General features: G+C 39.5%; 1 protein-coding gene across 2 annotated transcripts in view; it reads right to left on the bottom strand.

Annotated features, from left to right (window-relative positions):
• Positions 1-23,492, bottom strand: part of LOC106949429 (cysteine rich transmembrane BMP regulator 1 (chordin-like)) — a 41,744-nt gene that overhangs the window by 9,792 nt on the left and 8,460 nt on the right. The window contains exons 4-9 of one of the 2 annotated variants that reach the window (XM_015035658.1): positions 13,739-13,981; positions 8,971-9,090; positions 5,471-5,674; positions 4,549-4,677; positions 4,160-4,313; positions 850-971 (exon numbers count right to left, since the gene is read on the bottom strand). In XM_015035658.1, the coding sequence (XP_014891144.1) occupies positions 850-971; positions 4,160-4,313; positions 4,549-4,677; positions 5,471-5,674; positions 8,971-9,090; positions 13,739-13,981 (972 nt within the window). Of the gene's footprint in view, positions 1-849; positions 972-4,159; positions 4,314-4,548; positions 4,678-5,470; positions 5,675-8,910; positions 9,091-13,738; positions 13,982-23,492 lie in introns of both variants that reach the window. The other variant, XM_015035657.1, reaches the window with a different exon arrangement.

Raw genomic sequence — 23,492 nt, 5'->3', positions numbered from 1 at the left:
GACTATTCATTTAGATTTTAGGTCTGAAAAACACAGATAAATTTAAACGGACTTCCAAAAATGTTTTCTCTTTCCTTTACATTTTCCCAAATCTAAAACAGAAGCTCATTCAGAATTTTTAACTCAAGTAAACAGAGGATTATTTACAGAAGGTGTTGTCGAGTTTTTGTTTGTGTTTGTAGAAAGGAACCCAGGTGTACCACTGCTCCCACTATCCGAGAAAACCAGGAGATTAAATATTTGTAATATGCCTAAATTGGAAAAATAAACACAAAGCATGAAATGTGATCCAGCATCAATGTGGCACCTGAAAATAATTTCGAAATTCAAGGTTTGAGGTAATTCTTAGCAACTGCAGTTACACAAACATGCACTGGAGAAAACTAAACACTTAACAGGAAAACTTTTCATCTCACTGGGGAGGAGCAAAAGGTCACAGAACCAAAAAATCTCCCATAGGATCAAAGCTGTATTCTCCTGTTTTTAAGCTTTTAACTCCAGGATTGTTTAGTGCTAATGTTCAGATTTGCTATAGGAGTTTACTTCACTTATCTCATATTCATGTTGATCTTAAGGTAAATGAGACGGTTTTAGCAGAGAGACTACTAATCAAATATCCCTACATCTACATTTGCCTTTAAAAGACCCAGTAATTTATCTTATTTAAATAAATCGTCGGTTGAATGAAAACAACCTAGATGCAGTAGAACCCAGAAAGCTAAATATACGATGACTCCAAGTTAGATTATTGTGCATTTCAGTTATAATTTCTGGTGAGCTAAAACTTGGAGATGTCCCATTTTCACCAGTGCTGAGATTAGATTCGGTACTTAATAGTTACTTTGATACCTTTGCACATGCAGATGTTGCAGCCCTTCCTGTTCTGTCGATAGCCATTGCTACAGTACTTGTCGCAGGTCAAGGGAGGACATTTCACACAACGACACATTTCACAGCCATGTTTGTTCCTCCTGCAGGATGAGACACACATTGAAGCACGTGTAATGTAAAAGTCTGTTATTGCAATGGCAAATTAGCTATGAAGTCCCACATAATCGTTTCAAAAGCTGGATTTCTTCAAGATCTGTGAAGAAACATGGTCTTGTGACACATTGAAAGAAGTATTCTAAAGTCACGAACAATCAACATCTGGACCGGTTTTTCTTTCTTTATACTGGTTTCTTTGAAGAATGTCAAATAAAAGTCAACATGCGAGTTGCTTGTGGTTTGAATATCATACCAATCCTAAAGACTCTGAAAGGGGCACTTTAAACCCAATTCAGATGCTTTCAATTCTGCCTGTTGCCATCTTTATTGCCCCAGAATCTCCAGTTTGTACATAAAAGTGTTTGTGAGCAGTGGACTGGTAAGAGTTAGGGTAGATTTTCAAACATTGTTGTTGACGTTACAGAAAAAGATGGTGGAAGAAGGGGGCTTCCGATGGCCAACCTGATAATAGACAGTTTTACTTGAGTGGAAAAGAAAGAAACTTGGGTGGAAAGTTATAAGTATAGATTTCATGCAGAGAGAGAAGCAGAATGAAATGCAGAAGCTGGAAACAGGACAGATGGATTCAATTATCTGCCCAATAAACATGGATGGGTTACAGCTTGATGAACTGTCAAATCACAGATAAAAGAATAAACCGTATCCACACCTTTACCATTCACTCAGCTTCCCTCTTTGACTTTCTCTCCAGTTAAGCTATGATTTTTATTATTTCGGTTCTTATGCTACTTCATTAAACCCAAATAATCACACCATTAATCTTCGTCTGCCGAAGTCAAACAGACTCCAAAATCTATAATGCACTGCATAAAGTGGATGCAAATCTCAGTTTCAGCAAACTGAAGACTCGATTTATGCTGAAACAGCAACAAGAGTGATAGAAACAACACTATGAGTGGCCAGCCAGCGCCTCTCTGTACAAATACTGAGAGAGTGTGTGGGGCAACCTTATGGCAAGGCTTTGTTTAAAGATGTCATGTGGAATGCAAAGCAAGGCTTTGGGCTCCAGAGGGGATAGAGGTTCTTGGGGAGACACGGGGGGCCTTGTTATTAGACTGCTGGCTCAGCAGAATTTCTATTGTAATGTCTGAAAAAAAGCCGTTCAAAGTCTGATATTTTTAACTAAGAAGGATAAATCTGATTCGACTTTGTGGATGTTCTCTGCATAACTATTCACAAATCTAAAAGTTTTTTTTTTTTTTTTTTTTTTTTTTAATCACATTACTGCCACAAGCTTCAATGTAACTTATTGGATGTTCTTATGACAAACAGAAATTAGTGCACAACTTTGAAGTGAAAATAAATGGATACATAACTTGTTTTCGCCAAAAGAAACACAATGAGTCAAATTTGTGTTGGTCTATCATCATATGAAAAAGTTCATAAGGTACAAAAACAGGCTGGTGCAAAGAACTTTATATAAACTGGTAATTCTAGAGGAGATTCTTCAAAACACACCTAATCCATTTTCCAGGGTTTGTTTTTCTCCTAGTTTGGATTTGAACACCAAAAAACTCACAGGATGTCATCAAGTGATCATTATAACTTGGTTTTTGTTTTGCTTCGTGGTAGCTACAATCAGGAGTGTGAGAGGACAAATCTGCACTGTGAGACACACAGGCTCTCAGAGGATTTCAGACTTCTAAGGCAAGACACAAACAGCTGCTTAGGAAGGATAAAACAAAGACTTCCTGCTCTTCTTTCTGCCCCCACAGGATCCTTCTCTATACTTTCTTCCTTTCTTTGCAACTATATTAGGCCTGTCTTCAGCCATAGCTCCCGGATGCAAGGCTGTATATATTTCTTGCGGCTGTCTTTGGTCCTGATGCAGTTTTGATCGTTGCTTTGGGACAGGATGATGATTTATGAAATGGGACTAGTGCCTGGGGACTAAGCATTCTGGCACAGAGCGCTCCCAGATGTTTGATTGGGCTAAATGGGATTAGGAGGGGAACGAGTTGCAGGGAGCTGAAAGGCTAACGTGGACCCCACAGAAACTTAATCGCACTCAAAAAGAGACACATTCATTCACAGATTCAGAATCCTGGGAATGGCCACCAAGGTAGATGGGTGCTTTGATCATGGATGCCAAATAGCTGCTGACATACTGACTAATGAGCAAGCACAGGCTGCAAGGTAATGCTCGATAAGATTCAATAAGCACTCAGCTGATTATATAAACACAGCAATTTACTGTGCACACAAGAGGTGACAGGTCTAAAACACATAAAGCACTTGATTAACATGGTTCTTAAAGAAGCTGATGAAGTCCTCTCCCAGACCCGGACAAAGAAAATCTAAATTTCTGAAGTTCAAAATGCTCAAGTCTTTTTGCTTTTCGTATGAGTTTTAGGTAGAATACTGGACTTCTGTGTAACATTGTGACTTAGAATCCTTTCCATTCATTTTCTGTCAACTTCTTGTGCTTGACAATAAGGCCTGCTTGGAGTGACTCCCCCTCAGTTAATCTGAATGACATATTATGCAAAAAAAAATATATATATATATATATATATTTATATATATATATATCTATAATTTAGTTTGATTTAGTTAAAAGTTATTCTATATGACTTACAAATTGCTAATATTATCTAATTAATAATCTAACAAATGTATTACATACAATTTATATGCCTCGGATTTTAAGAATTTAGATAATGTCTACATGTTTATATATGAATAAATTAGGAAAAAGTTAAAACTGATTCAGTCAGCTGGATAAATCTGGCTCATTAACGCAATGCAGGCACCGACTTAATCAGTAAAATATGCAACAAAATCGTTTCTCGTTTAATCAAGAGAAAGCACAGCAGTCAACATTTCAGCTGCATAAAGTGCTTTCAGCAGATTAAAAGTTGCAGCGGCTTAGTCTTTATTAGCAGCTCATTAGTAGTTATCAGTTGTCAAAACAGTTGCGTAAAGTGCTTCTGGCAGATACAGACTGATGCGTCATCTTGTCAAAGTTTTCAGGTACAAAGCAATACATAACCACAAAATAGTGAAGGTGCAAAAACAACCTGCAGAGTCAACAGAAACAGATGACATTAAACAGGCTGAAGCCACGGGCCTGTTTAAACAGATGTTTAGACAGATGAGAATAGCTGGATTTGAGTGATGAGAAACCCATTGGGTCATCGGGTGAACATACACATATCCATAAGGGCAGGTCTTTGTGCAGGTCAGGGTTCGGCACTTGGGAGTGGGGATGCTGCACTCACACACCTCGCAGCCCAAATCATCCTTCTCATATCCCGTCGGACATTGCAGAGGACAGTACTTTCCCAAGTCAGGACAGGAGTCATCTGAAAGAGTTGAGTTAGGAAGGTCATCTTATAAAGCTTTAGAAAAGCAAAGACATAGTGTGCTATTTGGTTGTGCACACAAAGATTCCGCTGACAAAGCATTTTGTCAGAGGAATCTGACAAAATGGAGTCAGAGCATTGATCATTTTCAGCAAGAAAATGATCAATGTTTATATCAGATGTTTATTACACTAAAATCAATTCCCTGAGATTTCAAACCAAAGGTAAAACTTACTGTTGAGACACTGGCAGAGGAGGCACCCATTGTGGTCCTGTTGGAAGCCATAGGGGCATTCATTCCCTGAAAGGGAGCAATTTTCCAATGGTGGACACAGCAAAGGGCTAACTGTTTCATAGGATGGCTCTGCAAAATGAAAGAACAGTGACAGACGTAGCATTATGACATAAAAATATAACTTTATCAAACGTAAATGAGCATTTGTTTAATCCCCCTCTGGTGCAACGTCTAATCTTTCTTTCCATCTGTGATAGCTACCTATTTGCACATTTACACTGCTCTAAACAGCAATTACAGATAACTGCAGAGCAATTACACTGCACTAAGGTAGGTTACACTCCAAGATGGGATGGGATGTCTGTGTGTTGCTTAGTAGCCTCCCATTAATAAGTTTAATGTGTCTGGCACACGCAGAAGCTTCAGTCTGCCAGTTTAGAGGAAAAAAAGTATCCCGGGGGGCTTAATGCAAATTCACGCATGGCTCCAGACTGCCTTGTGTTTGGGCCAACTTTACTGTAAATCTGCATTATAAATAAGAATAGAACAACTGAACCGTTCTTGGGACATTCTGCGGGAGGAGTGGCTCGTCGAGCTGTAACTAATTTTATGAAGAAAGAAAAGATCAAGCTCAATTATGCAGCCTCCTGCTTTGAAAGCATGCCGTAACCTCATCCACACAGGTGGGTCTCATTTTGGTGGGCAAGGGCAATAAAGAAATACAAAGAACCCTACAGCTTGAAGAATGCACTATGGCCTCCCCTTTAATGAGCCCATGCCGATATATTCTTTGTAGTAAAGCTGCAGGGCCACAAGAGCCTTACCCGTGCGGTATGTGGGTTAATGTGTAGCCCAGAGAATTTGGCTGTGTATTAAACTTAATAAATACGACGGGATGCTTGGTTGGAAAGCCCTCCGATACCTTCGCAGAAGGGACAGCACTCTCCAGGGATCTTTACAGGGTTCTGGCAACTCTGTTTGCAGGCCATGGCTGTACAGTGTGGATCCCCATCCACACACTGACAGAATGTGCAGTCGTCTTCTTTCCACTGTTCCTCGTGGGTTCGGAGTTTGTTATTCACCCAGCAGCTAGCCTTAGTGCTGTCCATCGACATCAACTCAACATCTGAGGAAGAAAAATGCACATCCGCTATGCAATTCTGGTACAAAAGTAAAGGAAGAAAGGAACATTTTATGTACTTTTGTTTTGTGAATCTGTGTTTATAGTTTACTTAGGTGTCAAAATAAAACCGTTTTCAGAGTTGATTCCCCGTCCTCGTCTGCAGCTGAGGCAGACAGTAAGAAGCAGGATATCCCGCCTGGGAGTCAATGAGATACTGAGACTTTCTTTTGAACAACAGCCAGCGACAAAACACTTTTGAATTTGGGAAATATAAACAAGAGCTTAAATGTTTGCGGCACATTTGTTATTACAAGTAAGATTTTCTAAAGTGCAACATAGGCAGGCTTTAAAGTTTCACAATATCTAGTCCCAGCAGAATCCACTCTGGTTTTTGGCAAATACTACAACTTCTTTGTTCAAATCTTAGCTTTGAATCCCCAAGGTCCCTGGTCAAAGGGCAAGCCAGACTTCTAATATATTAATTTTCTCTCTGAAGAAAAGAAAGTGCTTTTATAGATTTATTCATTAGCCTTGAGTAGAAGCCATAAAGTTTTGCGACAGTTTTAAAGTTAACCTGAGGAGTTATTCTGCTCACTTTTAGGTAATGGATGACAGTGAAGGCAAGCTCTTAACCTTGTTTTTATCTGCCATTTTTAAACATCTTAGACACAATCTTAATATATGTAAATCTAAAACCATGGATCTTTCGTGTGAGTATGAAAGACATAAAGGTAGCAGTTCACAGTGTACAAGAGCAATACTGAAATTTTGATTGCTAAAATCCCATTCAGTAGACTGAGATTGGCCTAAGCTGATTTTTATTCACTCAGTGTATGCCTTCATAAACTGTACCAGTTCTGCTTTAACAAAATATTGATGTTTATTATTGCACTGAAAGCAAATGAAGTCAGAAGAATTGTTGGAACGTGTCTGTGGTTCATTCAACTTTTGAGACAGCAAGATATATATATATATATATATATATATATATATATATATATATATATATATATATATATATATATATATAAAAACAAAAACCTGCAATCTTGGTGTTTGATCAAACTGATGTTTTAGTCATGCTAGCATCGCTAACCATCCATCTATTGTCTATACTTGTTTATCCTTGCACGGTTGCGGCAGAGGATATGGGTGCTGGTACCTTTCTCCAGTGGTCACTGGGCTAGAGAGGGGGATACACTCTGCACAGGTTGCCAGTCTATCACAGGGCCACAGGAAAAACAACCCTGCACACACACAATCACTCCTAAGGGCAAGTTAGAGACACCAATTATCCTACTTCGTGTATTTTTTAGGCCCAGACAGAATCAAGCCCTGTAAGAGAAGCCTGAGCAAATTCAATGCAAAAAAGGCCCCAGGCCAGGACTCAAATTCAGCATCTTCTCACGGAAAGGCAGCAAAGCTATACCAACTACTAATAACACCACAAGCCATGCTAACTTCTAAAATAAGACAGTTTAAAATGTCAACTCTATAATAAATTGCTCTTCATTTTAAATATTATTGAAACTCTGTTTTACATTGTCTAATCTCTCACAGACTTTGGCTACTAACAATTTGATTTTTACTTCTAAGTCATACAGCAGGTGTGTTCAAAGTGCGGCCTTCGGGCCATTTAATGGCTCGCTGTAAAACCTGGGGTGCCCCACATCCCTCCATTAGAACGGAGCAAATCTGGCATACAATTATTTCATTTACACTTTTTCATATTTTAGGGCAACATATTTTATAAATAACATCTTCTTAAAAAATATTAGGTGCAAAAAATAGATTCCCATTAATTATGGAGCAACTAAAGCCACAAACATCAACCTAGGTTTTCTCAAAAGCAAGTCTCACTTTTCAAATGAGACATTTTTTAGTATGATATTGAGCAGATTAAAGAAAAACTACAACACTTTTGCTTTAATAATGTTATAAAAATATGCAAATACTTGTGGCCCCCACATGCTTTGGGCCTCATGGCAAAAAAGTTTGGACATCAATGTCAAACAGAGTGTTCTAAAAGAGCATTGTGTGATTGATCAAAGGTTTTTGTTTATTTAAGCATTGATAGCTTTTATTTGAATTGAAGTCAAATTGATTTTCTGTTAGAACAGCATTGAAATCATCCAAAAGACTCCACATTTCAAGGTGATCCTCCAACGCTCCAACTCTTTGCCTTTTATCCTTTCTCATGCATTTGATTAACTGTAGGTATGCTGGCAGAGGCCAGTGTTGGCTGCAATATACATCCACAGGCTCCTGACTGACTATAATGTGGTTGCCAGATGCACCGCAAGACCTTTTCTCTTCCAAAGCCAAATTGACATAGCAAAGCTGCCTACCTGGCTTTGAGCGCATGCCTCACAAATTAGAAATAAAACCGATCTTGCAAATCATTGCTTACTAAAAGACTTATTGAATCCCTGGCTGGCTGTTCTTATGTGCCACATATGTCAAGAACTATGACAGGTGAGTGTATGAGGGAGTTATTAAGATAAGCTCGCACAGGGTGAGTTACAAGACAAGGAATTATCATATTCAGAGATTGGCTAGTATAATATTCTGGTTAAAAAAATATCTGTAGCTAAAGGATTTCAGAGAAATGCTGTTGTAACTTTTATGTGCCAGTGGCTTGCAACAACTTAAACATAGCAGAAATTAAAATTCAAAAGAAGATCATGAGCATGGCTAAAGCAGTGTTAGGAAAGAGATCTGAAAGATCAATAGTAGCTAAAATAGCAAATAGCAAAAATAGTAGCTTATGTTCTTTAAAAGTACTTACAGTTTAGTCTCTTGTGTAACTTTCTGAACTTGGTCATAAGGTTTAACAGGGCAAAGCAAAAAAGATGTGAAAGAAAATTGGAAAAGTAGTGCTCTAAGAAGTGGGCATCTGTGTCATAATTTTATTTATCTGTAGATGTCCAGTTTACGTGGATACATCACTAACAGAAATTGCTCTACAAAATATCAGTTTTTCAGATTAAAAAAAAAATCAACATTTGGTTACCACTGTAATTCTGTTTTTCAAAGTTTGCCATTTTGCAAAGCCTTTTTGAAAGTCTCAGGGTTTGTTCTCACTAAAAACTGAAGGTGAATTAGTGGTGCAAACCGAGCAAAAAAATCAGCATTTTTCAAAAATGCCAACGTTAATTTGGGCTCGCTGATTAGAATAATGTGATGATTCAGCAAAAATCTTGAACGAAATTGACACATTTCAGTGAAAGAATGTGTACCTATGCAAACGGGGCAGCACTCGCCCTCTGGAATGTAGAACTTTTCACAGTCCAGCTCACCACACTCGGCTTTGGAGCAGAAGGAGATTCCTCCGCGGCACTGACACAGCCAGCAGGGGTCCATGCGGTACACCTCTCCCTCTGAGAACTTTTTGCCATTGAAGACGCAATTTGGAGAGACTGTGAAGACAAAAATAGAGTTAGTATTAAACTAAATTTTATGTAGGATGGACAGTTATCAGCACACTGGGGCTTGGGAGTGAGTACACAATACTTTGTCCTTCTTGTTTAAGTCCAACTCATGACCACATTAGAAAAGTAGTACAGTTATCAGCAACCTCTTCTTCATCAGTGAAAGGTTGTCACAACTGTGCATGAAAACAACCTATTCCTAAATAAATTATCTTGTATTATTGATTGAATTGTGCAACCCAGCACTTGCAAACCAGGTGAACTCAATCAGCGCCTTGGCCTGAATTTCTCCAACAGAATTCAAGCATTTAGAGCCTCTTCAAGAGGCATTCTGTAACACAATTATCCTGAATTAATTCAATTTTAGAAACCTGAATTCAGTTTCTCTACATGGTCAACAGGTGCTGATGTGTCTATCAAAATTACATCTTACGCAACATGGTATGTTTTCATCAATACACAGGCATGCTGCATTAAATTAGAATGTGGTTATTCCACTAATTCAATTTGGAAATTAATTACAGAAAGAGTGTTAATTTCTGTTACAGTTAATGATTATGGCTTTTAGCTGACGGAAACCTTTCAGTTTCTCGCAAAATTTGAATATTACACAAGACCAATGGCTCTTTCCATTGGTCTTGTGTTGTCTTTAATCTTCCTCTAGACAATATCCCATAAGTTTTCTAGTCAGTGAAGCTCAGTGTTACCAAGATCATTACACATTTTGGTATGTTTGGCAGTGTGGTCAAGTAAAATGTCCAGCTGGAAAGTAAAAGCAGCATCTAAATAAAGTTTGGAGAAACCTAACACTAGATCACAGGCAACTTGAGCTCTTTTTTTAGATCATCATTTTCAATCCACAAGCTACGTATGTTCTTTACACCTCGCAATCAGCTGAAAGGTCCTGACATGAAGTTGATCCTCCAATATTGTATCTTTAAATACACCTGGGGAGTAAGTCCTTAAGACTATGAAGTGGTTGACCAAGTCTGCATTGAGAAAAAGTTATGATCAAGCAATCTAATACAGGACAAAATCGCCAGCAAAGTCATGAACTTTGAAGACTAAGCAACAATCTGGTCTCTGGTTCTAGAATGGCTTGTTAAAACAAATGTAGCAATTCTAGCCCCTCTCCTATATAGGAGGGTTGCTTCATGGTCCTTTCAAAGCAGAAGATATGCATGTTGCTTGTGTACATTTTTCTAAGTAACTGTTTCCTCACAATTACTTTCCGTTAAGATGCTTAACAGCCATCTTTCTGTAACAATAACCTTTGTGTTACACCCTTCTTGAGTAAGGGTCAATCACTATCTGCTGGATAACTGGTTTCTTTGGATAGTGCAGAACAAAACATACAAGCTCTAGATTAATATCCTTTTAATGATGATATAAAATAACTCACCATTGGAATTAACAGAAATTAATATCTATCTCTCAGTGTGCAGTGAGTTTTGACTAGAATTACCAAATTTCACTTTTTGAAGATACTTTCATTTATTGAGATGCACAAGCATGGAAGAAAGTGTTACAGAAGACAACCTACTGTCTTAAGGTAACGTTTCTTGAGCCGATGTGGGAGTCTTTTGTAGTCATAAATGAGATCAGAGGTCATGCCTGCATCTGTACGCCATACCTTTAGGCAGAGACTCAAAAGCCTCCGCGCCAAATGACCCCATGCCTCCCGACAACCAGCGCTGCGCTCCTAATACGAAGCAGGTGGGAGTTGAAAGTAAAGCAGGGGATTTGTTGATCTTTTATTACTCTCCTTGTCCATTTTTCACCCTTCTCTCCCCTTTCATTCTCCGTTCCTTTTATCCCACTTATGTGTGCATCAGAACCGACCAGAGAAAATGCAATAAGTGCTTCAGCCCGGCTAAATCAAAAGGGAAGGCAATGGCTTTTTAACGCTCAGAGAAGCAATAGGAAGTCACTTTAAGGGGACGCTCACATGTGATTTCCTGAGCTTTTGTTAATGGTAATCCCTTAAACAACATGTGGAGCAGAGTTTAAATTCCAGTCATGCTTTATGACGTTCATTCTTCAATAAACTGATACGAAGATTTGATGTGGACATAGATGGACTCGAAAGCAATGAGCAGAAGCCCATCTAAAACTGTGACAGTGGTGAGACCAAAACATTGTGTTTTCTAAAAAAAATGAATAATGGATGGGAAATTTAACTTCTATCTTTAATGCATCTCAAAATCTTTTGAGGACAGCTGTTGGCTGCATGCTCAAAACAAGATCAAGTCTTCCATGATGATCTCAGCCTTATTGCTTAACATCAGCATGAATCTTATTATCATGTGCAATGTGAGTAAAGTCTGACATCATGGGACGTTTTCTGCAAATGTGCCAACCAGAGTGTTAAGAAACAGCAGTTAAACAGGATCATCTGTGACATCATGTTATTGGTCCAGAACAGTGTTGGAAGTTGTAGAGACTACAATAGTTGTTCAGTCAGTAGAAGAATACCTTCCATTGTTTATGGAAGCCAAAATGCACTAAGTGCATTTGGTAATTGCACACACTCATCCTAGTTAAAAATGAGCCCCTCGCCCCAGCCGTGGAAACAATCCAATCGTTCCAGACCACTAACGGAAATACAATACAGAGTGTGCTAAAATGTCTTTCATTGGAGGATGGTGTCTCAAGTGATTTAGACATGCTGTGTCAATGTTGCTTCAGAAAATTTACAGAGGGGGACTCTGTGCTTTTGTCCACTTCCCTTTCTGTGGAGCTTTCTGACACTGCAGGCAGTCATGCAGGGCCTAACGGACAGTAGACGCAACACAAAGGGCATCAAGCCCCAGGTCCAAAAAGCAGCGGACACTTGTTATCAAAACACTGATCCTGTGGCCCCCACGGCTGCCATTCAGCCCCCGCCGGCATGCCGGACTCGATTACCCTCCCCACTGGCAGACTGGAGCACATAAAAAGCATTCCCATCAATGAACTGTTGAACCTTTTCCCCTCTGGATGTGTGACCAGACAGGAACCCTTTGACACTGCACTCCTGTTCAGAAAATTCATAGCCTAAGCACTTTTCTGGTCACCAGGCTTGTTAAGTCTATTAATTCCAGGACACGGCACACATTTATACATCTGGATGGGCCAGAATGGGAACTTGTTCTGTTGGTAAAACACTAAATATTTGTTGGGCGGGCAGAGTAAACAGGCCAGTTCTGCAGGTCCCCTCCCTGCTGGAGCTCCTGATTGCCTATATGCTCTACAAAACTCAAGATTTGAGAAACTGTAGTTTTCTTTCCCCCCTGTTGCTGTATCATTATCCCCCTTATATGTCCCATCTCTTTAGGCTATTTAGAAAAATTCCCAGTCTCTAAAGTAATGGGTCAGATTTTTGAAGTGAGTTTTTGTCAAAAGTTTAGGAGGAGTTAATATTGCTTCCCGGGGTCTCCATTCAGCATAAATGCGCAAATGTCATTTTGTGAACTTTTGTCACATTTGCATTGACTGTTTATTCACAAAGAAGCTGATTATTTGTCTAATACAAGAAGTAGGGGTGGGAGGTGGTGTATCACTTAAGACCTCCCTGTGTGAGACATACTGACAACATAACATGTACAGCACCAAAGATGCACAGTTGGGGTTAGTAAAGTGTAAAAACCAAAAAAAAAATAGAATCCACTTAAACTGTCTTAGTATTTTCCTTTTCACATCAACCTGCTTTTAAGGCAGCAAAATAAAAAAATCCTTTGTGCTCAAACTCACAAGCTGTGCATGTCTTTAACAAGCAACTTTGGTTCTGTTCAACCACAGAGTTTTATTTAGTGTTATTCAGTTTTCAGTGCAACCTCATGGGGGGTGGTGGGAGTCGATTGTGGTCTGCTTTGCACGTTATTCAGAACTATCTATTTAGAAGACATTAAAAGAAAATGTAAATTACAATTGAAAAAAAAAAGTGATTTCTCATCAATATAGCAAAGCAGATTTTCCGATTAATGATCCAAAAGGGGGAAACACCAAGATCTCTCTAAATTTCTTAAAAACCAACATTGCTGTTTTCCTTCTTTTGCACATGATATGACTCCCTTTTTTCTGCATATACACAGTCAACAAGCACAAAACAATCTGGACTACACAGTGATGTCCACTGAGACTCCAAGTGGACCCAAGTGGGCCACTACAGAGAGCAAAATGAATGTCACATACAGGCTTTGTTCTCCAGCAACTTCTGTTCTTAGAATGCGTTTCCAACAGAAGGACTATTGCCGACACGCTGCCTCCCCTTTTGATATTTGAGTGGTGGAAGTCCAGTTTATTCTTTTCCCCGGTCGTTAGTTTAAAATACCCAGTATAATCTAGGTTGTACGAAATGAACATGAAAAATGAGCTATCTACAGCTGGTAAGGTACTGGCTACTTATACTCTTCTAACAGAACCTTACTTAGAAAATCCTGAACTATTTCTTATAATCTCTGGGGGGAAATTGACTCAGCACTCCTAACAGTTCCAATCTAATCAGCAACTTTCCTTTTTACTATTCAGCAGGGGAAAGCCTCATGCAGGGGGGAATAATTACCTCCAGATCAATGAAGTACCTCCCACCAACTGTGCAACTGCTTCTGTGAAGGAGAGCAATCAAAGTGTGTGGTATGTACTTCAGTGGAATTACCTTTCTGGCACTCAAATATGTCACAGCAGTCTCCTGGCCGACCGCTAGCCTGACTGATCAGAACAGCGTGCTGGCCGCTTGGACAGTGGGTTTTGTTGCAGGCACGGAAATCGCATGTGCACTGGGGCGGCATGGAGGGGCAGCACCCTGCAGGGGGCGTGTAGCTCTTGGTCAAGACTGACCCTTTGGGGCAAGAGGGCACCTGCAGGGCAGGACATGTCACCCCGGCACACCTGAGCTCCTCTGAAAAACAAAAACAACAAAAAAAAAAACATGACTTATGTTAACATTATAAATGTGTATATTACCATTTTCTGGAGCTCTGGGCTCTGACAGTGCAAACACTGTTCTCGCAGAGGAAAAGGAGGAGACTGCTTCCACCATGTGAGAGTGCAAATCTGGCTGCTTGCAGTGTCAGTTGAGTCACTTTAGAAAGGTGCTGCTGCAGAACTCTGCACGCAGTCATCAGATCCTTACTTCAGTCCATGGCGACTTTTACTGCAACCTGTCAGGAAAGTGAGAGCACAGGCAGCTCTCTCTGGACATGACACGGCTCCCCACAGATCCTGTCGACGCGACTCTGATCCCGCGCTCCCTGGCTCGTATTGCCCACAATCCAAACAGCTTCTCATGCTCTAAAACCCAGTCATTAATAGTGGCCAACCTTGAACAGAGCTTTGCTTCATAGCAGTTTAAAGACTCTCCTTCACTTAGCATACCAGGCTGCGTTTGTCTATTCATCTGCAGAGACAATATAATGGCTCTGATAGCCTTTTTGGGGGTGGGGGGGGGGGGTTGGGGGGGGGAGCCCCTGGGGGGGGGGGGCTCAGTAGTGTATTTTGGAACCTGTTCAGGAAAATAAAAGTAGCACCCTCTTTTTTCAGATATTGCTTGAGAACAGTTTTATGCTTCCAAAACAAGGCATTACTTAACCCAAAGGGACGTGCTTATTTTGGTTCTCTCCATTACTGTAATGTTACCAGGACAAAGAGAGGTTGAAAGCAGATTGATGCTCCAACTGTAACCAATCAGTCTTTCCTCATTTCCTGTTGCGAATACTGGGAACACGAAAGCCACTTTTGCCACCATGAGCAGTGATTGTGGATAACAATGAGCACAGACCTGCACCTCCAGTGTAAAATAATAATAATAATAATAATAATAAAAAAAAACATGACATTGACAGAAGAAACATGTGAACAAATGACTGCACTAAGTCAAACCAAACTGTTTACGATTTTGTTATGAGAAATGCTTGACAATCTTTGCATACATCTGGTTTTTGAGGAGAGGAAATTAAACAGGCTCGAGGTTGCGTAACACTGCTTGGGGTTGTGGTTCTGTAAAGTTTCCAAAGTTTTGTTGATGGCCTTCCTAAGACAACAGTGTTTTATGATGTGTCTCAAAAGACAGGTAAGCAAGTGGTTTGCTGCTCTATGCTGCATGCAGCCAAAGAAAACTCAAGTCACTTTCTCTGGCATGTCCTTGAGAAGGACCCTAGAAACTGTATGACTAGGGGTTTCTAAACCTTGATGACATACCTTGTATTTTTATTTTTTTTTAAGTGTATGTCTGTAGTTTTATTATTGGTAGTAGTTAATCATTTCAGTAGTTATTAAGTAGTTTTTAATTGCAATTAATTAATCACAAATAATTACAATTTAATCAAAAACCTATACTGACAAAATAAGCCTAACCCTTTTCAATTCAGAAACCGTTTTTGCTCCTTCAGTATTAGATGAAAAGTGGTATTATACCCAACCAGCTTCCAAGTGTCTCAGGAACCTCTTATGATTTTTCTAACTTCTTTGTAAAAAAATACAAAGAAGCAGTTTGTGCTGCTCCAACATGTTTTGCATTGAGATGGTATTTTGTGAAAGGTGTGAATGTGTAGTGATTGATTAACCTCTAGTACAACATTGAATCCCTTCAAGTTGACTTGTCTTAAATTTCTCATATGAAACTTTTTAATCTTTATTTGTTGAAAAGTCATGTCGAAGAATAATTACTGTCCCTTTCATAAGCATAATCAGTGGGACTTCTTTAGTTTCCACATCATAACTCTCTGTGGTTATGGAAATGTTGAAAAGTCATCAAAGGTGTTTTTCTTGAACATGATGTAAAATTACTTCACTTCTTTTAGCCACATTGTATTACCCTGTGCTCCAAACAGCCGGAGAAATATTCAGTCACTCTGGAATCTCTTTGAAATTACTTCCTAACTATAGAAACGTGAGTCATTTTTATTGTGATTTTGAGACTCAAAACCTTTTCATCCTTCGTTAAATGTCAAAAGCCTTAAAAAAAATAATAATAATAATAATAAAAATAGTCTACTCTCCGGCAATGCAGCTACCTGCCTGACCTCAAAGTAAAGAGGTCCTTTGATTTGGTGGGTGGAGGGAACTGACGGCTGAAATTGAGAAGAAGCAAAACGCTCAGGTTTTCTGGCTCTGGATGAATACAGCAGGAGTGTGAAGTATCTGTACTGTACTGTTTGCTCAAGCAACCTGGGAACAGAGAACAGAGCTACAAAGCTCTCATTGACAAACTCAGCTACTAAATGGTGTCATAGCAAAAAGGAGGGAAACCCCCGGAATCAACGTGAGGCTACAACACTTTCCAGGGTTTTTGGCCAATTTTCTAGACTGAAATTAAATAAACTCGGAACTGCTGATTGCCCGGTGTTCTACATAAAAAAAAAAAAGTCTAACACTGTCCACTGCTGCTCAGTTGAACCACTTTTGCATTAGAAAGAAAACTCCAAGCTTTTTAAAATCCACGGAAAACACTTTCTCTGTATTGTGTGTGACTCAGAGGAGGCTGATTACTCTTTGAATCGCGATAATGGCCGGGGTTAGAGAGCGCTGGGAAAAGCAGCTGGCAGACACGCCATTGTCATTTAAATGAACAGAATTGTATCCTTCTGTGGAAATGCTCCAACCCTTGCAGGTCTAATTAATATTTTTTTTTTTAGCTGGAACATTTTTAAACACAATAGGCAGGCACAGAGGTTGGAAAGAGTCAGCAGCAAATGGATTTTATGCTGCAGCCTTTGTGTTCTATCTCAATGCATAAATGGCTGTAATTAGTGAGTCAGCGACCACAGAATGAATCTTTGTAATACAAAGGTGGCAATAATCCAACTTGCACAAACATAAATGAATAGATTTTGTATGCTTGATCATTTCTATGTGCATATTAAGCAGCTGTTCTATTTTTTTGGGGGAAAATCTCGAAAGGGTGGAAAGCTATCTTGCAACCACAGATTGATCTCTTATGTAAACACAGTTTGTTTCTGGCATCTCCACAGTCCATTGAAGAAGGAAAAAATCCTTCACTCTAAATGGCTTATTTAGCTTCATGCTGGGTACAAGGAGCTCAGTCTTTTTCTCAAAGCAGAGCAACTCAACCGGGCAGAGGAGGCTCCGTTGACAGCCTGAGTTTACTCATGGAAAAAGTGCACAATGTGAGTTCTGTTCACCTACTGACTTTGGAAACAAATCAATGGAGAACAAAGCCCTCTCAGTCCAGCTGCCTTCCGTGGGTTCCTGGTCTGTCCTCAGGTTTTATAAAGTTGCCCCACAAGGGACACATCGGGCCGTCTCTCAAATTAAGTTGCGGGGGCATGGCCCCATGCCCACCAACGGTTATGACTGAGAAAGTCTGTTTTGTTCAACCTGTACTTTGGTACATGTAAGAGGAAGCTGTCTTGGAGGCATTCAGGGCAAAAGGCAGAGGCAGGGTCATCAGGTAAAAGTTTACTGAAGACTTCAAAGCTCCACTAGAGGCTGGAGGAAACTGGGAGCATGCATCCAGAAGCTGGCATCTCTGCGTTTCTTTCCTTAATGACTCCTGTTGGTGGAAGTTATTTAACCAATAGTAATGTGCCACTCCTAAGGATTGCCACTTCACACCCAGTAAGGTTTCCAGTTTAAATCTCAAAAAGTCCTCTCAGTGCACAGGATCTGCCACAAAGTTTTTCTCTGACTGTTTGAAATTGTACATGTTGGATTAATTTCATGCAAGTATCAATTTTCTACGGACTAGGTTTTGTGCTTTATAAGCTTTATTGTTTCAATGTTGCAATAGATCTTTTTGTCAGTTGTTTGTATAGAGCAGTGAAGTTTAATATAAAACATTTCTGACGTAATGAAGGTGTTTAATAAGAAATACTTTCAGGCCCAATACATATGTTCTCAATGGGGAATAAATCTGAGGATGTTTCTGCTAAGCAACTTAGTTTTCACTTTTGCTCTGTTGTGCTGGTCAAACAATTGCTCATCTCCATATTGCTCCTATTTTGTTGGGTATAGTTGCTCCTGGAGGATTTCTTGATCCCGCACTATAAAACCTGCAAACCGGTGTCCTCATGGACCCAAAGGGCAACATGCAAGCGTTCGAGTGTGACAGTTAAGGGGTTAATAATGGCAGTGTTTTAGGCAACATAGTAAAAGAACCCACTCCCTTAAACAAAATGATCTCATGGTGCTTCCATGTCGACATGACACTGTTTTCATGGTAGTGTTTACCTCTTCTTCTCCAAACAGTCCCTTCTCCAGATGTCCTAAACTCTCTATAAGGGACTTTATTTGAGAAAATCCCTCTACCCGGTCCAATTATACTACTAACTGAAAAATATTATTCTGTCCTTAAAGTTTTTCTTGGAGATAAGAGTCTGCCCTTCTTGGTACTAGGTCAGCTTTTTTTTTTTACTGTGCATGTAGCAACAGTTACACCTGCATGCTTCCATTGCTGAGGAGACAGTCTTGGCATTTGCTGAACTTTCTTGGGTGCCCTAAAGCTGTCACAAGAATTAGATGTTTTTTCGTAGGCATGCCAATTTTGAACTTTACTATAAACTAAATTTGCACTGTGTTGTGCTGTCTCAATTAATGCTTGATGCCTTTCACACTATCCATTTTCTTAAGTGCCCAGGATCATCTATTGTGATCTATGTCAAACAAAGATGTTCAGAGAGCTGTGTGGGCAAGATACTAACTGCTTGTAATTTTTTTTAACAGGAAAATAACTGCATGTTTAAGAAGCAGGAACTCCACTACTTTTAACAAAAAAATGAATGAATGAATGAATGAATGAATGAATGAATGAATGAATGAATGAATGAATGAATGAATGAATGAATGAATGAATGAATGAATGAATGAAAAAGACATGAACATTGACATATTCCCATTGATTCACACCTGTGTGTGCCTAGTAGCAGTACATTCGTTAGAAAAAGCTCCTTGCTGTCAGATGGCACATAACTAAACCAGGGATGAGGAGTTTTCAAGCAAATCAGCCAGACGGTTGCAGCCCATGTAAGGTTGTGTCTGACACAAAATGCATGGGGTAAAGCTTTGGCAAGGCTGCTGGAGGGAGTGTAAAGAGCTCAGGGCTGGTCAACCCCAATATTTTTAGGACATACTCCTCTATCCAGCTGCCTTCAGGGGGTAAAGCATCAGCCACATTGGAAAGTTTGAATTGTTCTTTTAGTGCAGCATTAAAGTAATAGTTTTTTAAAACAATAGCCCCTTTTGCTGGTCCCCTTGTTAAAATCATATAATAGAACATAAACCGTTGCTCATTGAGGATGCACACAAAGTAAAAGAGAGCCACACGAGAGCAGTCACGTGTTGTTTTTCAGACTAAACCCTTATGTGTCGCAAATGTAGAAAACAACTCTACGAGAGGCCTTGGCTTGCAGACAGCTGTTTGATAAATTGTGGAAGAGGCAGTTATGTGGTGCATGTTTTGGCTATGGGATCTTTTTTCCTTGCAGAGAAAAAGGGGAAATAATGACGATAAAAGATTTTGGTCAGAGAGCGACAGGAAATGGTTGAAGTTCAGCTGGGGAACTTTTAAAATGTTGTTGGTTCTGGCTGCAAAATAGAGAGTTCCAGGTAGTGATAAAAGTAGCAAAACTAATAATTGCAAAGATTAATATGAAAGAAAGACTGGAGTTATTGTGGGTTTCCTGGCTGCTCTTTTCAGTTCAAAATTGCATGTATTGGTTAGTAGCTGATAGTAAAGTAGATTGACCGAAAGCCTAAAATGGGAAATTTCTTTTCCTCTCAGAAGCCACACAGAAGCGATTCTCCGTATTTTGAATCACTCTAATCTTATACTGTGCCTTTCAAGAGATTCTTCCAAAGTCTTTGTTGATGTAATTGCAAATATCAACATTTCATTTTGAATTTTATGTTGTAGTTTTTAGTTTTTTGTAAAGAAAAATGTAAAAAAAAAAAAATGTAAATCCTTGACATGTATTTCTACTCATACCCCTTCAATCTGATACATGTAAATAAAAGTTTAGCTGTATCAATTTACATATGTTTATTTGCTGACTCATGCGTTTTACATTAGCTAAATGTGACTGTGCGGCGAAGCCAACTAAAAATGATTAAATGCATTTTTTGACAGATAAATCTCATCGTCTATCTGTGTTTAACCGAAATTCACTAGAAATACTTCTGTTCTGTGAAGGTTTGTTTTGATCAGCAAGAACCACTGCAAACCAAACAAGGATTGCAACTAGGCAGTTTGCATAACATATAGAGGGCACAACAACACTGTGATTGAAGGTGCTCTTAGAGGAAAACTGAGCTTTTCTAACATGCTGCAAAACCTTATGTGAGGAGAGAATCTAACATAGAACGGAATATACACCATCCTCACAGTGAAACATGACTGAGCGTCAGGTATTTTATAAAGAAGAACAGGCAAAATTTCAACGTAAATGTTGAAAGCCAAATCCTGAAGACCTGGACGTCTAGTCGCAACATATTGACGCAGTGGGTCTAAATGCGAATGCATGCCACGCGCATTTGCATTTGTAAAACAGATTAAGAAAGTGATGCATTTTTTTCTTCCCATTTCTGTTACGCGCTGGTTTGTGCTGGCCTATCGTCTAAAATCTCAATAAAGTGCACTGAAGTGTGTGGTTACAAAATGTGAAGAAGCTTTTTGCAAGGCACATAATTTCGCAGATAAACCCTGGGAAAAGATGAGGCCGCGGATTCCTCAGACGGCACACAAACAATCAGGACTGAGACGTCTCGTGCCCTCGCCAGCCGGTGTGGGTCTAGCTTGGCCGGTAATAGCTTGGTCACAAAGAGGCTGCAGCCAAGCAGAAATAACAGTCCTTTCACAAGGGCACAGCGAGGCAGGACGGAGGTGGCAGACGTAGGCTAGCGGATTTGTGAGAGCAAGTTCAGTCGGTGCCATGGACATTGCAGTGGGCGCCACTTCCCCGACTGATGAATCACATGTGAACTACCAGATGTCTGGGAGGCACACTGCCCCATTTCACCCACTTTTTGGGCAACACTTCTAATGACAAAGCAGAGGGAGTGACTGCTTCTATTGTTTACATCTACCACTACTGTGATTATATATTAGCATCAAGTGATGTTGAAATGTTGCATGAATAAACAGAACATTCACAACCTGCGATCGCTGGCTCCACAACACGAGAGGAATCTCTCGGGAATAGCAGTCTGGGGCCTTATCTTAATGGAAATTTGTAAACTACTCCTGACAGTAAAACTACCAAACACTGCCCAGCAATGACCCGCCGGGGGCTTGTACACAAATACCTTCACAAAATGGTTTGTGTCTATTTCCATTTCCTATCCTCCTACATCTGTCCTTTCTCTGCTGCAGTTATCGCATCCTCCTTCCTCTCAGACATCTGGGTAAGACATCTGGCTCCCCATGTTGCTCCTAATTGTGCACAAACAGATGACAACAGCACCCGTTATCGAATTGTATCACAGCATCTTTTGAGTGAATGAACACAGAGCCATGTTGTTGAAGCAACAATTTGAACACTAAAACCAATTGGACTTTCAGTGCCTTCCAAATGTAATCACGCTCCTTGAACTGATGTTCCTCTAATCTGGAACAAGATTTCACAAAACCGCAAAAATGCTGAAACACCGAGTTCCTTTAATAAATCAAGGCTAGCAATTCATTTGGACCGAGCTGCCTTTGATTAATGGAACATCATTAATTGTGGTCTGTATTCCAGCTTTTCACCACTTTCTTTTGTTTGCTGTTTCATGTTTTCATCATGTAAAACACTTCAATTACTCTGTTGCTGAAGTAACAAAGGCAAATGTACTTGTACAAGTAAATTTGCCTTGTCATGCCTATTTTCCAGATTTATGTTTGCAAAAAAGTTTGAAACAAGATGTAGTTTTCCTCACATTTCACAATTGCGTTACAAGTCAAACATTTGTAAGTAGTTTAGAGTTTTTGTTTAAAATTCCTTTACGAGTTCTGTTGAATTTTGCACGATCCACATGATGTGACTTTGCTTTTCATAGTCGTATTTCCTCAATTTCCCATTACGGATGCATTTATTTGACTAAGCCACAGCTGGAAAAAGATTTTCAAGTTTCCCAATGTTAGCATAAAAGCAAAAGAACAGCATATCTCGCATTATCTCATGCTGTTGTACGTGTACAGTTTATGCTTTAAAGATTTCATTGTCATTATCATACTTCTTAAATTAGATTTTGTTACTGAATGTTACATCTGTCAAGCATAAAATAGTTTGGTTTGTTATGTTAATAAAATCAGAACAAAAGAAATGTAAGTTTTCAGTCACAAAGTGGGAAAAATGACAAAAAGTTAATGATTTGCTGAAGCTGAAATCTGTTATCTGACTAATTTCAACATAAACAATCAGCTCCTGAGAGATTTGGAATTTTCTTTAAAAGCCAATTAAAGCTGGTTAAAACAAACCGCGCAAACCCTTATTGGCGCCCATGTTGAAATACCAAACTTTAGCTAATTACATCCCGGTTACAAAAACAGCTTGAAGTTTCTACCGTTCATTTGTTCCCAAGATTATTTTTTGAAATTATCTATGTGATTAATGTTACAAACTGTGATAACCTTTTGTACTGTAAGATGCAATTTCAATACAGATATCTGTATAGTTAAGAGCTGTCCAGAAAACTAAACTAAATGTGATAATAGCGTCCCTCTATTTTCTCTTAAATAAACACATTGTTGTAAAGACATGTTTTATCTGTACAGCTCCTGTGCCTTGAGATTAGACTGTATTTGTCAACAGGGCATACAAACACTGCTCTTTATGTGTATTATTTTATAATACTAGGGTCTGGTTTAGGGAGTCACCATGGAGCCAACTGGGAGTGTATATCCTGACCACAGAATCTCATTCTGTTAGCAGAGGAAAGTCCTGCCAGTGACGGCAGACAAAAGAAAATCTCTGCTGCGACATCAAGACAAACAAGATAATTATCTCGCTCAAACACACACAGACATACAAGTTCTCAAGCCCATATACGTAGGCTCATTACACACACACACACACGCATGCACGCACGCACGCACACACGCACACACACACACACAGAAAGTTAATAAAGTCAGTGCACCTTTACATTTGTCTGTTGCCCCAAATGCATTAAAAGCTTTAGTACCTAACAGATTCACACATCCTGATTTTCTGCTTAATAATGAGCCACATAGAGCAGTAGATGTGCACTGCTATGAATACTCATAAGCTGCTGAAAAATGTTGTTTTGGTGTGAGCTCAGACAGTCATCCACTCGGCTCAGACTCTAAGATAAGGCAGAGGTTATTCTGTTGGATGCGTGTGCACAAAATGATGCTTGATGAACACGCTTCCTGTGGGATTTACTGCATAAACGGCTCAAGACAAACAGAACCGAGAATGTCTGTAATAACCCACCTATTAGCTGAAGACTAAATA

This window comes from Poecilia latipinna, unplaced genomic scaffold (assembly GCF_001443285.1).
Source record: "Poecilia latipinna isolate Pla-1442-1.1 unplaced genomic scaffold, P_latipinna-1.0 Scaffold343, whole genome shotgun sequence".
Classification (NCBI taxonomy): Eukaryota; Metazoa; Chordata; class Actinopteri; order Cyprinodontiformes; family Poeciliidae; genus Poecilia; species Poecilia latipinna.
This window is presented reverse-complemented; position numbering and strand designations above follow the sequence as displayed.